Below are 14293 nucleotides of genomic sequence, written 5' to 3' on the forward strand. Positions count from 1 at the left end.
GGCTGGGGCTGGGGAGCGGGGCGGCGTTGGGCTGGGGCTGGGGCTGGGGAGCGGGGCGGCCTTGGGCTGCGTGCCCCAGCTGCGTGGCCCCTGGGGAAGGGTCCTGCAGGAGGGGCAGGCAGCAGCTGGGACTGCGCTTGTAGGTGTGGAAGTGGCACCCCAGGGTAGGTAGTTTTGGTTGTTACTGAGTTTTTTGGGGTGTTTTGAATGTTTTTTGTTTGCTTGTTTAAGGTCTTTCTGCCTATTTGTGCCGTCTCGGTGGGCTGCAGCTGTGGTAGACACTGCCTGAGAAGCAGAGAAAGCCTTCTGAAATTCTGTATCAGGGTATTATTTCCAAGATGTCTTAGTACTGCTTTTAATCTATCTTTTTGCTGCATTTCTTTCTCCTGAAGTAGTTTTAACTCAATATCTAAACATAACTGATGGGAGCAAGTCTCCTGCTGCTTACAATCATCGGTGCTTGCTCTGATACTTTGAGACAAATGGGTTTATAACTTAATGAGTGCAGGCTGCGCGTGGCTCTCCGCACTGCACCAAGCAGATACAGCCGCAGCCCCGTTGGGAAACCGGTGAGCTGTAGTGGAGCAAGAGGCTCTGGCCTTTGCGTTGCCCACTGCGCTGTTTGTGAGAGGGCTGGGTAAGCTGAGGGACCCCTCCTTCCCATGCAGCCTAACGCAAAGGCGTTAGTAACAAGCATTTACTACAGCCAAGGTCGCTTTCCTATGGTATTGAATTTCTCTGGATTTCTGTAGAAAATGTCACAAGGAATGTGGTTTCCCCGGGCACTTTCTTCCTCATGAAGGAGCAAGAAGGTACCTCAGCCAGGCACTTCAGAAAGCACATAGCTTAAGGAGAGGGGCAGATGCCCTTTCGTCGTTGTCTTGAACAAGTGATTTGCCTGTATTTGCATCACGGGTGTAGGACAAATCTTTTGAATGTGTATCAGATGTTTGTTTTAATATTGCATGAGATTATTTATTGGAAGTGATGTGCTTTCGGGAGCTGAGCTGCTAGGTGGTCACCAGGTGGAAATTTTAATTTTTCTAAGCCAGTAAGTATCAAGCACAGTGTTTGTGCCTGTTGTAGTGAGCATCCACTTCTCTATGTGTACGCAGAACATGTCAGGAGTACGACATCGCATTGAGGTGAGAAAGGCAGGTGGTCTCATGCTGTGGGAGTGCCTGGCTGCGCAGGACTGTTCCTTTGTATGCCATGTCCAGGGCAGTGCCGTGTTTCCATTGACTGCTGTGTGGCTGACAACAGGCTGACAGGACAGGTCAGAGGGGCTGCAACGTGTAGTGTGTGTTTTCCTGTCTGAAATAGGCTAAGTTGGCAGGCAGTTTAGCCTGCTGTCACATAAAAGTCCTGAAATGCATTTCAGTAGTAAATTAAGTTTTTTACTATAATGGTGTTGCATGTAAAGACCAGAAAATAAATCTTTACTAACTAGAGATCTTGTTGAAATATTACTGTTTGGTTTTACGGTGTCCTCCGTGTGTTTAATTCTTAGTGACCCAGGCTGTCTATGCTATGGACTTTCTTCAGCCCTTTCCCAGCAGGCATCTACATTCCAGTCAGGCTGTAGCTGTGCTGAACTTCTGATCTTTTTTGGTTTTCATACTGTCTGTATTTCCCCCCTACTTTGTAAGCCACAGCATTACAGTCAGTGTTGCACGTTTATTTGCTGACGCATCTCTTGTTCTTGCTTGTCTCCTCTCCAGGTTCCAATGATTCTGGTTGGCAATAAATGTGACCTGGAGGAAGAGCGCGTAGTCGGCAAAGAACAGGGTCAAAACTTAGCAAGACAGTGGTGTAACTGTGCCTTTCTAGAATCGTCTGCAAAGTCTAAAATCAACGTTAATGAGGTAACTATCAGCTGTTCCCTTGTCTTTCCTGCTTCAGCATGAATGCCGCATTAAACCAGCATGCAGACCTTCATATTTTTCTAAATCAGGAAGATTCAGGATGGTTCTAAAATGTCAGCCTAAGAAAGGCTTGAGATGCAATGTATTTAGCTACTGCTTTCTGTTTGTTTTAAGGAGATCTGCTCCTTTTTCTCTGTAAAGAGTGGGTACCTTCTCCAGGTAAGTACTTTCTGAAGCCTGTGTCGGAGGGCACGAGTAGCAGAGGGTCCCGAGTAAGCCCGGTTAACTGGATGACTCTTAGCTTAGATAAAATTTACCTGGAAAGTATACTTTTTCAAGATAACTGCTGCTGCTATTCAGAACATGGATTATGCCCCGTTGTATTACTTGTCATGGTGCGTGGTGTTGGCTGTTGTTTTGAAGTATTTGCTTTTCACATTCCTGCTACGTCTGGCTTCTCAAGCAGACATCCCATCACGGTCCTCTGGTAAGCCACTGAGTTACTGAGGCTGTGTCCAGACTTCGATCTGCCTGAGCGGTTCCCCGTGTTAAATGAGAAACACCTTTGCAATCGGCGTGCCTTTTGCTGCTGCCTGAAGTAGCGTAGCTCTGCCGAGGGAGCTCTGCTTCACATCAGGCACCAAGTTTTGCTCTCTGCTGTGAATTATCTGACTGTGAAACAGGCCAGGTTTCCAGCCTCAAAGCTAAGGTGACCCCGTTGAGCACAGCTGGGTTTGTGCCAGGAGATAACTGGGACTGTTTAGGAGGCTGTGTGATAAGCAGGAGCAGTAGGATCTTGGCCTGGACCCAGCGTTAATTTGGCAGCTAGCGGGACGTGCGCAGCACTGCATCCACCCAGTCGAGAGGGAAGGGAGCTCCAGGCTGCAGGAATTGCAGCTTCTGTGGTTGGGCTTAGCCTAGCTGTAGTGCACGCTAGCCTAACCCAGTAAATATAGCTCGCTGGGCTAGACTCCTGCCAAAAGAGGTTCTGTGTGTGTCTGAGCTGTAGTAAAACTGTGACTGTTAATGAAGAAACTAGTGGCTCGGTCATTGAACAGATCACCACGGGGTCATCTGCGTAACAGATTCTGTTTTATTTGTATTTCCACAGTTGGTGGCAGAGACTGACCCCTCCTTAGCCAAAGGGGCCTTAAAGCTCTCCCGAGAGCCGTGCGGGGAGGCAGAACACCGAGCTGTCCTGGGGCGAATGCACGCCCGTGGTTTACATACAGCCATCCTTAACATGTGAATCCTGTCTCCCTGTTTCCCTCTCATATCTACTGCCTCCAGTGAGCGTCAGATCACAGAGAGGAAAATTCTTATCTGGAAGATTAGTTTCTGGTTTTATTGTGATCTTAATTTTTCTGGTTTTCTGCCAGTTTATATTGTCTAGTTATGAGAATCATAAAAGCTGAGGAAATCAAAGAGAAGAAACGCCGTGAATCAAGCAACTTACTGCACTGGTTGTTTGTTCATTCTGCCCGTTCATGGACTAGGGGAGCATTTGCATTATTCTGGGTTTTGGGTTTTAGCTGCTTTTGGACTTTATAACTTTGGTAAAATCTGGGCTAAGGGGTCATAAATTTCTACATGCTTTTACTGAAAGTGAAACAAAACTTCCAAACAAATAATAAGCTTTTATTACAAGTGAGAGTCAGCCTTAGTAGCAGCACTTCAGATGTCTTTCTGGTGAGCCATGGCGATGCTCTTCCGCCACAATAACTTTTCTCAGGAACAGAGGCATTCCTGAAACCTCGCTGCAGACTTCGCTTCTGTTCTCACAGTCATACTAGCACTTAAATGGTCTAACTTTACATATTTTTTTCAGAGGGATCTTTTTCCCCTGCCTTAGCCCTGGGAAGGTGAGAGGGATCTACCTCAAAACTTTTGAGGATCTTGTTTGCCTTCAGAGATTTGGACTTGTCCCACACATCATAAGTACATTCAAATCGTCTTGGCTCTTGTTTGTAAAAGCTTAAATATCAAAAGCTCTTTTGCATCAGCATAGAAGCTGCTGCTTATTAATTGGTTTTCTCCTACAGAAACTTTTTCTTTGTATCTCATCCATACACTTCTGAATGTCCTGGCTGCGTCTGTTGGAGAGTACAAACTGCTGCTTCTGCCCGAGGCTGACAGCAGAAAACCGTAACAATAAGCTTAGTAAAGGAGTAGCAGCTCAGTAAAGTGAGCAGCTCAAATGCAGTTATAAAATATTTTACATGAGAGCTTGATAGAGCCACCATCCTGTTACTTTCATTTGAAACTATTTAACTGTGCTCTGGTGCTTTGTCATGTAGGAAATAGCCGGAAAATCTTAAATTTCCAGTTGTTGCAATTTGTTATAAACTGTTTCTTTGTCTTCTGAATTTCCTTGGAATCAACAAGAATTTGTGAGCTGTCAGCCACTCCAGGAAGGAAAAAAGTAAACAAGGACAAGGGTGGAGCTTTCGGAAGGTTTAAATATTTCTCCTCAATACTGTGACCCAGCTCCAAGCATTTTCGCAAAGCTTATTTTGCTATAAATGGGTTGAGTATTGCTGGGAAAACAACTCGCAGCAAAAACGCTCACAAGAAAGTCGTCTCTGAAGCTGAAAGAGGCCCCTGTAGTCATCCCCTTCTGGAAATGCCTGAGTTCAGGGCAGATGTTTTGCTTCTCCTTGCTAATTTTACTAATAAACTCAAAAGACTGGACCAGGCAAAAAGGTGACGTGATTAACAGCCTGAATCTGTTTGGCAGAGAGTGTTGGCTTGCCAGCCTGCCAGTTTTTGACACTTGCATAGCGTTTTATCACTTTGATTTTTCAGTTTGTGTTTTTCTGTTTCAGATCTTTTATGACCTGGTCAGACAGATAAATAGAAAAACACCAGTGGAAAAGAAGAAGCCTAAAAAGAAATCATGTCTGCTGCTTTAGACTCCCATCATGCAGCAGCTCTGAGCCAGGTAAGAGGTGTCTGAATTGTACCCACAGCTCAGGTCATCAGGCCGTGAGCCGCTCCCAACGGAGAGAGGACTTGCTCTGCTTCCCTCCGCTCCTCTTCCTTCCATAGACTCTCAGATACAAAATTCCTTCCCATTCTGCTGCACTTGTTGGACTTTTTAAAAGAAGCCAGTTCTACTGACTGACCTGGCAGAGAAATATCTGCTTCTCTCCCGTTCCCCTTTTACTTGGGTTGATGAGTGCGACGGAACAGGAACTAACGGAGACGGGCAAGGGGCTTCTGTCTGCCTTGTGACACCGTGCTCTCAACCACCATGGCTCAGTTTCGCTTCCTTTTTGTCCTCTCCTGAAATTTGGTAGCATCTATGTAACTTGTGTTATTGTTGCAGCTGCTGTCTCAGTCCTAGGTGATACAGGGACAATTGTAAATTGTTTTGGGTGGGACATGAATTTCAATGGCATAGAAATAAAAAGCTGCCCACCAGAAAAAAAAAAAAAACCCAACAAAAATGAAAACAAAAAACCACCCCAAGGTTGGACATAGCTATAAATAATCTTCCTGTGTATCTTGGCAGGGTACTCCGTGTGCTTACAGCTGTTCTGCTGCACTCCTGAAAGAAAACAGCATTTCTATACCTTCGGGTTTTGGGTGGACATGTCACCTGGGCTGCCCCGTGAGCTGTGCGCACACGAGGGGGTGCCTGGCACTATTCGGAGGCAGAGAAGGGCGCGGGGTAAACGGCCCAGCTCGGCACTGGGACGTAAGAAACGCTCAGAAAGCAGGCAGGCCGTCCTGAGTGGTGGTGGTAGTACAAGGTGTGTTCGGGGAGGAATGATCTCAGCGCAGCGCTCTGGCTGTGCCCGCTGCCTTCCTGCTCTTCAGCTGCACAGGCTGTCAACGTCCGATGATTTCTGTGAGCCGCCAGAAGCTCTGTGTTCTGTTCTTTAGTTTCATAAATAGGTGCAGCGTAGCTGGCAAAGCAACTCAAGTGCCCTTGTTCTGTAGCGTTCGAGTCAAACTCCTGGCCATGGAAGGATTTCAGGGATGAGTTCCTGAAAACAGGTGGCCTTGCCTTCTGCCAGATGTGAAGTTCATGCTGCAGATGGCCATTTACGTGGGCTAGGTGTGACTGGGTAGGATAAGCGGAGCTATGCGGTTAACCTGGCTTCTAATGTCTCATGCTGTATTAATTGATGAGTCTCTTACCCTGAGCTTTGAATGCCAGAAATTCATATCTTGGGGTTGTGGGGAAACAATGGCTTTAGGAAAAGAAATTGAAGAGTGCGTCTCAAGTGGCTTTTCCTGTTCCTCAGGTGATATATCTGAATTTAGCCAGTGTGGCGTCAGCTGGGATGGCTCCTTGGAGACAGACTTCCCCAGCCCCGGGGAGGACGTGCCGCCTGCCAGGCTCGGCGCGGCTCTGCCCTCGCCCTCCAGCCTTGGCAGCAGCGTAGCTCTGAAATACCCGCAACTGCGGAAGGGAATCTGCTCTAGATGGTCGAAATACTTTACAGTGTCTCCTCCGCTCTTTGTAAATCTCTTCCCAACTCACTGCCTGTCGTTACAGCTGGAATTAGGGCTTGGGGAGGTCTCCAACTCATTAGACTTTCAGAGCATGTCAAAGATCCGAAAGATGAAACCCCATGGCTGAGTTGGAAGCCCCCTGGGAAGCAGCCTGTCTGGTAACGCGGATGAGTTGGAAGGGCGCTATTGGTGTCACAGCAGAAAGACAGGATGGCGGCTGCTCTATCGCTGCTCTGCTGCAGCCATGATAAAACAAGAACTTGTTTCTTAAAATTTATAGTTTCCAAAGTCTCTTCTCTTTCTGTATCTCTGAGCTCGAGGGACACTCAGAACAAACCCCAACGCTGGGGGAAGATCAACTCTCCCTGCTGAAATGCTGCGTGTTTCTACAAGCCTGGGTGCGGGCCGTTGTCTGGGGAAGCTTTCGGGGCTTTGTTCGAGATCGTTCGTCTCGTGGGTAGGATGAGAAACCCCTCCATCATCTGTCTTTTACTTTTTCTAGATTGCAGGAATGAAGAACTGTTGCCTAAATGGAAAGTGCCAGCATTCCCGTCTTCAAAACCGTATGGAAATTAATAACATATCTGAAGAAGCTTCTCCTGTTTTTATATACTATGAGAAGAATTTAGATCTTAAAATTGTTTGCACACAGTCCCTGGAAAAAGAAATTGCTCTGTGTATATCTCTCGGAAATTTAAGACAATAGTACTCCTCCTTTGCAATAGCAGTTACCAGATGTGAAAATAAATACAATTGACTGTAGTGTATGATGCTACGAAGGAGTATGGATGCATTTCAAATGTTAGATGTTGCTACTACAATTAAAATTTCATATTGACCCTTCTATCATCATTTCTCCCCATCAAGCACTAAAAATGTTCCACCGTTATATTTTATATCTATAACTATAGATATATATTATCTGAGATTTCCCTTTGAACTCACTGCAATGAATAACTTTTTGAGTCATTGACTTCATTTTATATTTAAAAGTTACAGAATATCATTATTTTCATTCTGCCATTATATTCTAATTAAAAATGTTTGTGCGTAATGCTTTGGAAAAATGGGTCTTTTTATAGGAAAAAAAACTGGGATAACCGATTTCTATGGCTTTAAAAGCAAAAATATATAATATACTAAACCAACTCTAATATTGCTTCTTGTGTTTTACTGTCACAGATTAAATTACAGCTTTTATGAATGATTAAATTTTAGTACATTTTCATTTTGTTTCTGTGTTTTTGTTATGGTTTCCAGGCTTTGGTTTTTCTCCATGTTTTGTGAATTCCTCTTCCGTTCTGGTAGATCAAGTATTTTGTTTTAACACCGCCGGTGTGTCGTTACGCTGATGCCGTGTCTTCACGCGCCCTCCGTGTTGGATGTATTTAATCGTACCACACAGCGAAGTACAGGAGGATACCTTTAATTACCTTTGTATGTTCTTCTGAATGTTTAAAGATTGTATTCTGATGAAAATATTTCCTCTGTACCAGTATTTTTATATGTACAAATTTGGTTTAATACTGTGTCACGTTCTGACTTTTACGATGATCTTTGGTGTCGCACAATGCTGTACTCCAGAGGCGGAATCCGGTGGGAGCCCGTGCTGAGCTCTCATGGTCAGCGTCTCCACACGAAGCTGTGGAGATGGAAGTTGGGTCTAAATCCAACTCCAGCAAAGCAAACAGCCGCTTTACCGTTCAGACAAAACCTGGCTAACGTTGCCTGATCTGCACAGTCAGCTGAAGGGGCTTTTTGTTTCATTTTCCTGTTGTTTTGTTTTGTTTTGTTGTTAAATACCTCTTGGTTTCATAAAGTTTGAAAGAGCAGGATATGAAGAGACCCACGGGTGCTCAGCCTCCATCCTCCTGCTTGTGTGCAGCCGCCTTTGGGGCCCAGATCCAATCCTCGGTGTGATGCTGCTGGAGTTCCCGCAGCGTTGGAGGACTTGCTCCTGTGTCGCTTCTGCGTAAGTGAGAAGAGAAATGTATCTTCACAGTGGAGAAAACTCAGGACGGACTGTCCTGGCTGTTTAAATGGGAAACCTAAATGTAATAGCTGGTGAGCAGTTGTTCCTGGACCCGTTGTGTAGTTTTATTGGAAACCAGGGGGGAGAAACGTCTATAAATAGGTTTTTCTAAAACTGTGTGACTGATGCAGCTGTTGAAATATACAGAGATCCCAGTTTCTAAACGCAGCCCAGACAAGACTGGATGAACTATTCGGGTGCCGATAATGTGAAACATCAGCCTACTCACACGCTACTAGGACAAACGTAGTTACTTAGCTGGTTGTCTTCAGCCTACCTGTGCGCCTCCTTTTTCGGGGGAGCAGGAGCATGGCATTTGCAGGTTGGTTATCTTTACTAAATGTAAAAATATTTTAGTAATAAAGTAATTTTAATGTACGTGCTGCTTGCCAGGCGTTTCTTCTATAAAAACAGAAACCTAACCTCGGTTCTCTCCGTGACGCTGTGGTGGGGAAATTCACCAAACCCGGTTTTGTAAATGTCAGGTGTGTTTTGTAGGGAACAGCCGGCTCTGTGACCTGCTGCCAGCAAAGCTGGGGTGCGCGGTGACGGGGTGGGGCGGGCGCGGGGCTGCGGGATGCGCCGAGCGCGGTGCGGGGGCTGCAGGGGGTGCGCGGCTCCCCTGCGCCGCTAGAGGGCGCTGTGGGGCCGGGCCGGGGGCGCCCCGGGCCCTCGCACCCCGCCCGAGGGGTTTGCGTTTGGATTTTGGGTTTTTTTTTTTTAATTTTCGTTTTATTTTTTTTTCTAATGGCTTTTAGCACGACAGCCCGAATTCCGCCCTGGGGTGCACTTCAGCAGGCGCTGCGCAGTTCCCTGCGAGCAGCACGTGGCCCCGGGCACTCGGCGCTTCGCGTGCGTTGCTGGCTGAAGAGCGTCCCAAGGAAAGGTTCAAACGAAACCTCCCCGCCTCCTGCTGCTGCTCACCAGCATCCAGCCCGGGAAAGAAACGTTCTGCTCCAAGGAAAGGAGCGCATTTACAATTTCCCTGAAGCCCCGGAGTCGTCCAGCCCCCGTTTGTGTTGATTCGGGCGGTGCGCAAACTCGGCCAGCGCGGTTCACTGCTGTCTGCACAAATACACTCTCCTTAAACCCCTCCGCCTGCGTTTACCTGTCTATTTTTGGTGTTAACTAAAGGTTCTTTTAAATCATGTTTTCCCATCTGGCGTGGCTTGGCCCAGGCAGTAGCTGCCCGGCGATGCCCTGCCTCGCTGGAGTTGCCGTTGCAGGTTTTGACGTCGATCCAAGCGCACGAGGAAACGTTGCGACGTTGTCAGAGAGCAGCGATGCCGCTGCCCGCCTGCTTTGCTCCGCTGCCCCTGAGCTGCAGAGACGCGCTTGACGTCACAGCGTGCTGACGCGCGAGGTCTCGCATCCACAGCGACTCGAGAAACGTAATGGATGTCAATTTCAGAGTTAAGCTTTGCAAAATCACCAAAGACAATAAACGTTTTATTTATTTTGCCAGGACCAGGCACTGAAGAAGTGAAATTGAATTTCACAGTGGACCGGGAGCTGTTCAGTGAGCTGCTGTTGCGTGCTCGGCTCTGGGCCCCGGCGCTGGTTCAGGGCTCTGTCCCTGGCATGGGGCAGAGGCTGCCTCTGGTCTTCTGGAAAGAAAACCCCCAAATTCAGGGACGAGCCCTGTGCAGGAGGAGGGAGAGGAGCCGCTCTGGAATGTCCTCAGCAGCATCACGAATCTGTGGCACAAATCAAAAATGCCCAGCAGCACAACCCGCGCTCGGCTGAGCTCGGTGCCTGTGCGGTTTCCTGGGCTTTTAACTCGGATTCGTGGCCAGTGAAGGCATCCAGCGGCCAAGGTGCTGTGCCCTGAGTTGTGATGGTTCCACACACTGGGAAACCAGTTCCCGCTCCAGCAGGGTGGCTGCTGTGAGCCGGGGTAGGGCTGCCCGCGCCAGGGGCTCCCGCGGCCACGCCGGGGTCTCCCGCCTGTGGTCGGAGCTGGGGACGGGCAGGTTTGGCCAACGCCTGCCCGTGGTGCGGGGGGCTCTGAGCTCCCTGCCTGGGGCAGCTCAGTGCAGAGCCCCAAGCCAGCTTTAGAAACAGCCTAATTAGAGGTTATGCCAGGGCTAATTAGCCATGGCCCAAGCTCACAGTAGCCCTGGCACAGCGCTGTGCTAATGTGGCTGCTCCTGGCTTAGGCCGGGCTTTTCTCTTTAGCTCAGTTATTTGCTAGCCCCAGTGTTGGGAAACAGCGTTTGCATTATCCTGGGGCTGAAACAAGCCTTTTCTCCCTCACTTTGCAGAGAACTTGCACAAAAGTAAACTCAGCTCGTTCTTTGCATCTGTCAGCAGCAGGCAGAGGCCAGAGCGGTGAGCGATGCCCGCGACCCACGTTGTCCCGGCGTCTCTGTCCCTCATCTCCAGCGGCTGCACTCAGAGGGAGCAGCAGAGGAAGGTGAAATTGTGTGTCAGGGTTTGGGAGAGGTGGGTGACAGAGCTGGAACTGCACCCTGCGCTGGAGTCTGAGGCGCCTGTCCTGCTGGCTTGGCCGTGCCAAATCCCCATCGCGCCGTGCCCTTTTGGGACAGAGGGACCGCTCGGAGGAGCGGGTCTCTCCGTGCCGCTGTCCCCAGCACAGCTGCTCTCGCAGCCCCAGGCAGAAGCCTGGGTTCAAACATCCGTGGCATTTTCTTTGGGTGGTAGGGATGTTGAAGGCCAAAAGCCGCCCCCCTCGCTGGCATGCCACGGCGGCTCGGGGGTGAATAAGGAGCCCGTTGTGCTGCGGAGGGGAGGATGCTCCGGGCGCTGGCAGCGCTCCCGTGCTGCGCGCCGGCGGGGAGATGCGGGCAGGCAACAAAGGACAAATTCACGGGGCCGAGGGCGGCTCCGCGGGCTGAGCACACTGGCGCACTGTGGAGCTGGGCGAGGCAGCGCCGGCAGCCTCTCGGGTGGGTGACGACCACCGTGCGCTGCACGGGACCACCTTCGCTTGCAGGATGCTGCCGGAGGCTCCCGGGATTAATTTCCATGGAGCGCTGTTTTGCAGCCAAGAAACCCGAGGAAAACCCTGGGCGTCCCTCAGAACGACCCCACGGAGAGCAGCAGCCACCGCCAGCTGAGCGCCGCAGCAAAATGGAAGTTAACAATAATTTCGCCTTTTTTTCCCTGCAACTTAAGACTTCCCTTGTCTTAAAAATACATCAGGTTTCTTGCAACTCCTTTTGAGCGCATGACGGTGGAGCTGAGTGGAAGCGAGCTGACTGCAGATGCAGTCGTTATGCCTTTGCTCAGCCTTCCCCACAGTCGGGGTGTGGATAAAATGTTCTGAGGGCCAGACACTCAGTATCCTACAGCCATTTTTCATTTCGCTTTGGAAATGAGCAGTGTCAAGCTGCTCTGTCAGTCTGCCTTACGCTCACAGGAGAGCTCATTTGATTTGAAGCACTGGATGTTATTAAATATGCCCGCACGGCGCCCCGCGGGATAATCCCGTGTGATAAATGATGTTTGAAATGAGGGAGACCCGACACTGGCCGCCTCGCGCACCGGCCGCGGTTAACGTGCAGGAACAGGGAAAGGCACGGCGCAATCGCGGAGCGAAGGGCAGAGGCTGGGCTGTGACAGACCAGCAGCTCAGCCTGCGGCGCAGTCGGCCCAGAGCGTTACAGCAAACACAGAGAGCACGGAGCATCCTCCCGTAACGCAGCAACGCCAGCGCTCGCTGCGGGTTTCTCCTGCAACGTGCACCTTGGCCAACTGATACCGTCCAGTGCAGAAGTACCAGAAATCTGGCAAGAAACCAAAATGGCAAACAAGAGCCTCTTGTTTCCTGAAATCCCATTAGAAACATCCATGAGTTTCGGTGGAAACAAGAGAAAGTGTTGGTTTTTCTGCAGGACCGCAGCACAGGGAGCTGCTTGTCTGTCCTGTCGGTACGTCACAGGCTGTAGCTGAGCAAAAACTGACAGATGCTTTACTGGCCTGGGAGTGAGGTTTTCCGATCTCTATGTGTCAGTTTGGTTCTGACATGGAAATCCACTGGGGCCCCTGATGCGCAGGGCGGGCGAATGCGCCCCTCAGCCCCAGCTCGCTCTGAGCCCGCGGGTTTGAGAGAAACCACGGTGAACTTACAGACTTGTCATCGGTTGGGACTTAGACAGTTAACGCTTTCGGGGCCCTCTCTCAGCTGAAAAGGCTACCCCGCCACCCCAAAAGAGGTTTTCTCCGAGAATCTCTCCATGCCCTGTTCCTTAGTGGCTGTTCAAGGGGTTCCCTCGTCACCAGTAAACTTTCAGAGCTCTTCTGCGCCCACCACCCAAGATACTGGTAGAACTGGACATCCTCAGGAGATGGAGCCAAGCTAAAGGAGTCCTGTAACGACCGGCTCGGCTCTCTCGAGGCCTCCAAAGCGGAGTTGTGGCTGCTTTCCCCGCAGAGCCGCTGCTCCTGCAGCTGCTGACGGAGGGGAGACCCCAGGAGCCTCTGCCAGGGGTGCTGGTTTTGGCCCCGTCCCGAGCCAGGCCTCACGTGCTGGGGTGAGAGCAGAGTGCGAGGCAGCTGCTCCCGGGGCTGGCATTCGCTGCTGCTCGGGCTCTGTGTACCCATGCCAGGCCGGATTTTGGTCTGTTAAAAACCACGCTGTGCCTGTGTCACGGCTGGGCTGTCCCGTCCCACTGCGGCTCTCGCAGCAGGTTTTGCCGGAGCAGGACCTGGACGTGCGGCGCTCCTCAGCTCAGGGTGCTCCCTGCCCTTCGCTGCGTGATGCGGTCTGATCGGCAGCTGACAGGCGGCTTTGGGCCCTTCTCCTTCCGAAAGAAGCCGTGTTCAGGGCTTGACCGAGGAGGATGCAGTGTGAGATAAGCTTCCCAGAGCGGAGCCAGGACTGAAGTAATCACCGAGCAAGTGTGAGGCGGTGAGTAAGGACGAAGGATGAGTCAGAGTAGCTGCAGGCAAAGCCCCTGCCCTTGGGAAGGAGGGAAAAGGCTCCTCCGTGTCTTGCCGCTGCCTGCCAGCGCTGGGACCGAGCCCTTCCAGCTGATTTTCTGGGGCAAGGGGACCTGGGAGCTGGGCGCAACACCGGCCGCCTTCCCTGCCTCTGGAGGTCAGGGGTCTTCCCCTGAAAACGTGGATTTATTGGGGGGTGTGTATTGTGGGAGCCCTACGTTCCCACAGGATCGGGGATGTGCTGTTGCCGCCTCACTGCACTTCTGCTGGATTTCCCACTTCCTTTAATTTTTTATCAATTTGTTTGGTTGCTGCTCTCAGTAGAGGCGGCTCTCTGGGAAGCAGAAGAAATCAAGTGTTTATTTTTAGAAACTGCAAAAAGAGTTCAACCCAAGGCAAACACAATTACTCCAGGTTGCATGCAGGCTTCTGAGGAGCAAAGAAGAAATATTTTCTAAATAGCAAATGCCCTGCAAACCAAAGCCACTGTGCAGCCAGCGCATCACTCCACCGTTTGGGGAGCGCGTTCCATCCCCGGGCGGGGAGGTGGTGCTGGCTGCCTGCTCCGGACCCTGCGTGCGCCCCGCGTCCCCCAGCCCAGGACGTGTCCCCATCCCCATCCCACCCCGGCCCCTCGCACGGGGGGGCCGAGCGGCCGCCGCTGCCCCCGGCAAAGCCCCCTCACCCCTCTCGGGCTGAAAGGCCGCCGCTGGCCTCTGGGGTATTTTTCTGCTTGACGGGGCCTCCCGGATGCTATTCCTGGAGCACTTTTAGGACATTTGTTGCCCGAAGCTTCTGCTGGGCTGTTTGTGGAGACCTCGTGGCTGCAGAAGAGAAGGGGCGGGAGAGAGGCTCCTCGGCTGAAAGCCTTCACTCTGTAATTAAGCCGAACAAGAGACTCTGAGCTAAACCTCTTTTTCTCGCGCTCTGCCTGAGCAAACACAAAGAGGAGAAAAGGGCTGAACCAGACAATTAAAACAAGCAATAAAATTGCAGAGAGAGGTCTGTGGAACGATTTTTCCTTGAC

At 50.5% G+C, this 14293-nt stretch overlaps 1 protein-coding gene across 2 annotated transcripts in view; it reads left to right on the forward strand.

Annotated features, from left to right (window-relative positions):
- RAP1A (RAP1A, member of RAS oncogene family) overlaps positions 1–7557 on the forward strand; it is a 40962-nt gene extending 33405 nt beyond the window's left edge. For both annotated transcript variants that reach the window (XM_086765387.1, XM_086765388.1), the window contains 3 exons: positions 1722–1865; positions 4691–4806; positions 6832–7557. In XM_086765387.1, the coding sequence (XP_086621513.1) occupies positions 1722–1865; positions 4691–4777 (231 nt within the window). In that variant the 3' untranslated portion in view covers positions 4778–4806; positions 6832–7557. The remainder of the gene's footprint in view (positions 1–1721; positions 1866–4690; positions 4807–6831) is intronic.
- The last annotated feature ends 6736 nt before the right edge of the window (positions 7558–14293 follow it).

Source organism: Chlamydotis macqueenii, chromosome 23, assembly GCF_036417535.1.
Source record: "Chlamydotis macqueenii isolate bChlMac1 chromosome 23, bChlMac1.mat, whole genome shotgun sequence".
In the NCBI taxonomy this organism is placed as follows: Eukaryota; Metazoa; Chordata; class Aves; order Otidiformes; family Otididae; genus Chlamydotis; species Chlamydotis macqueenii.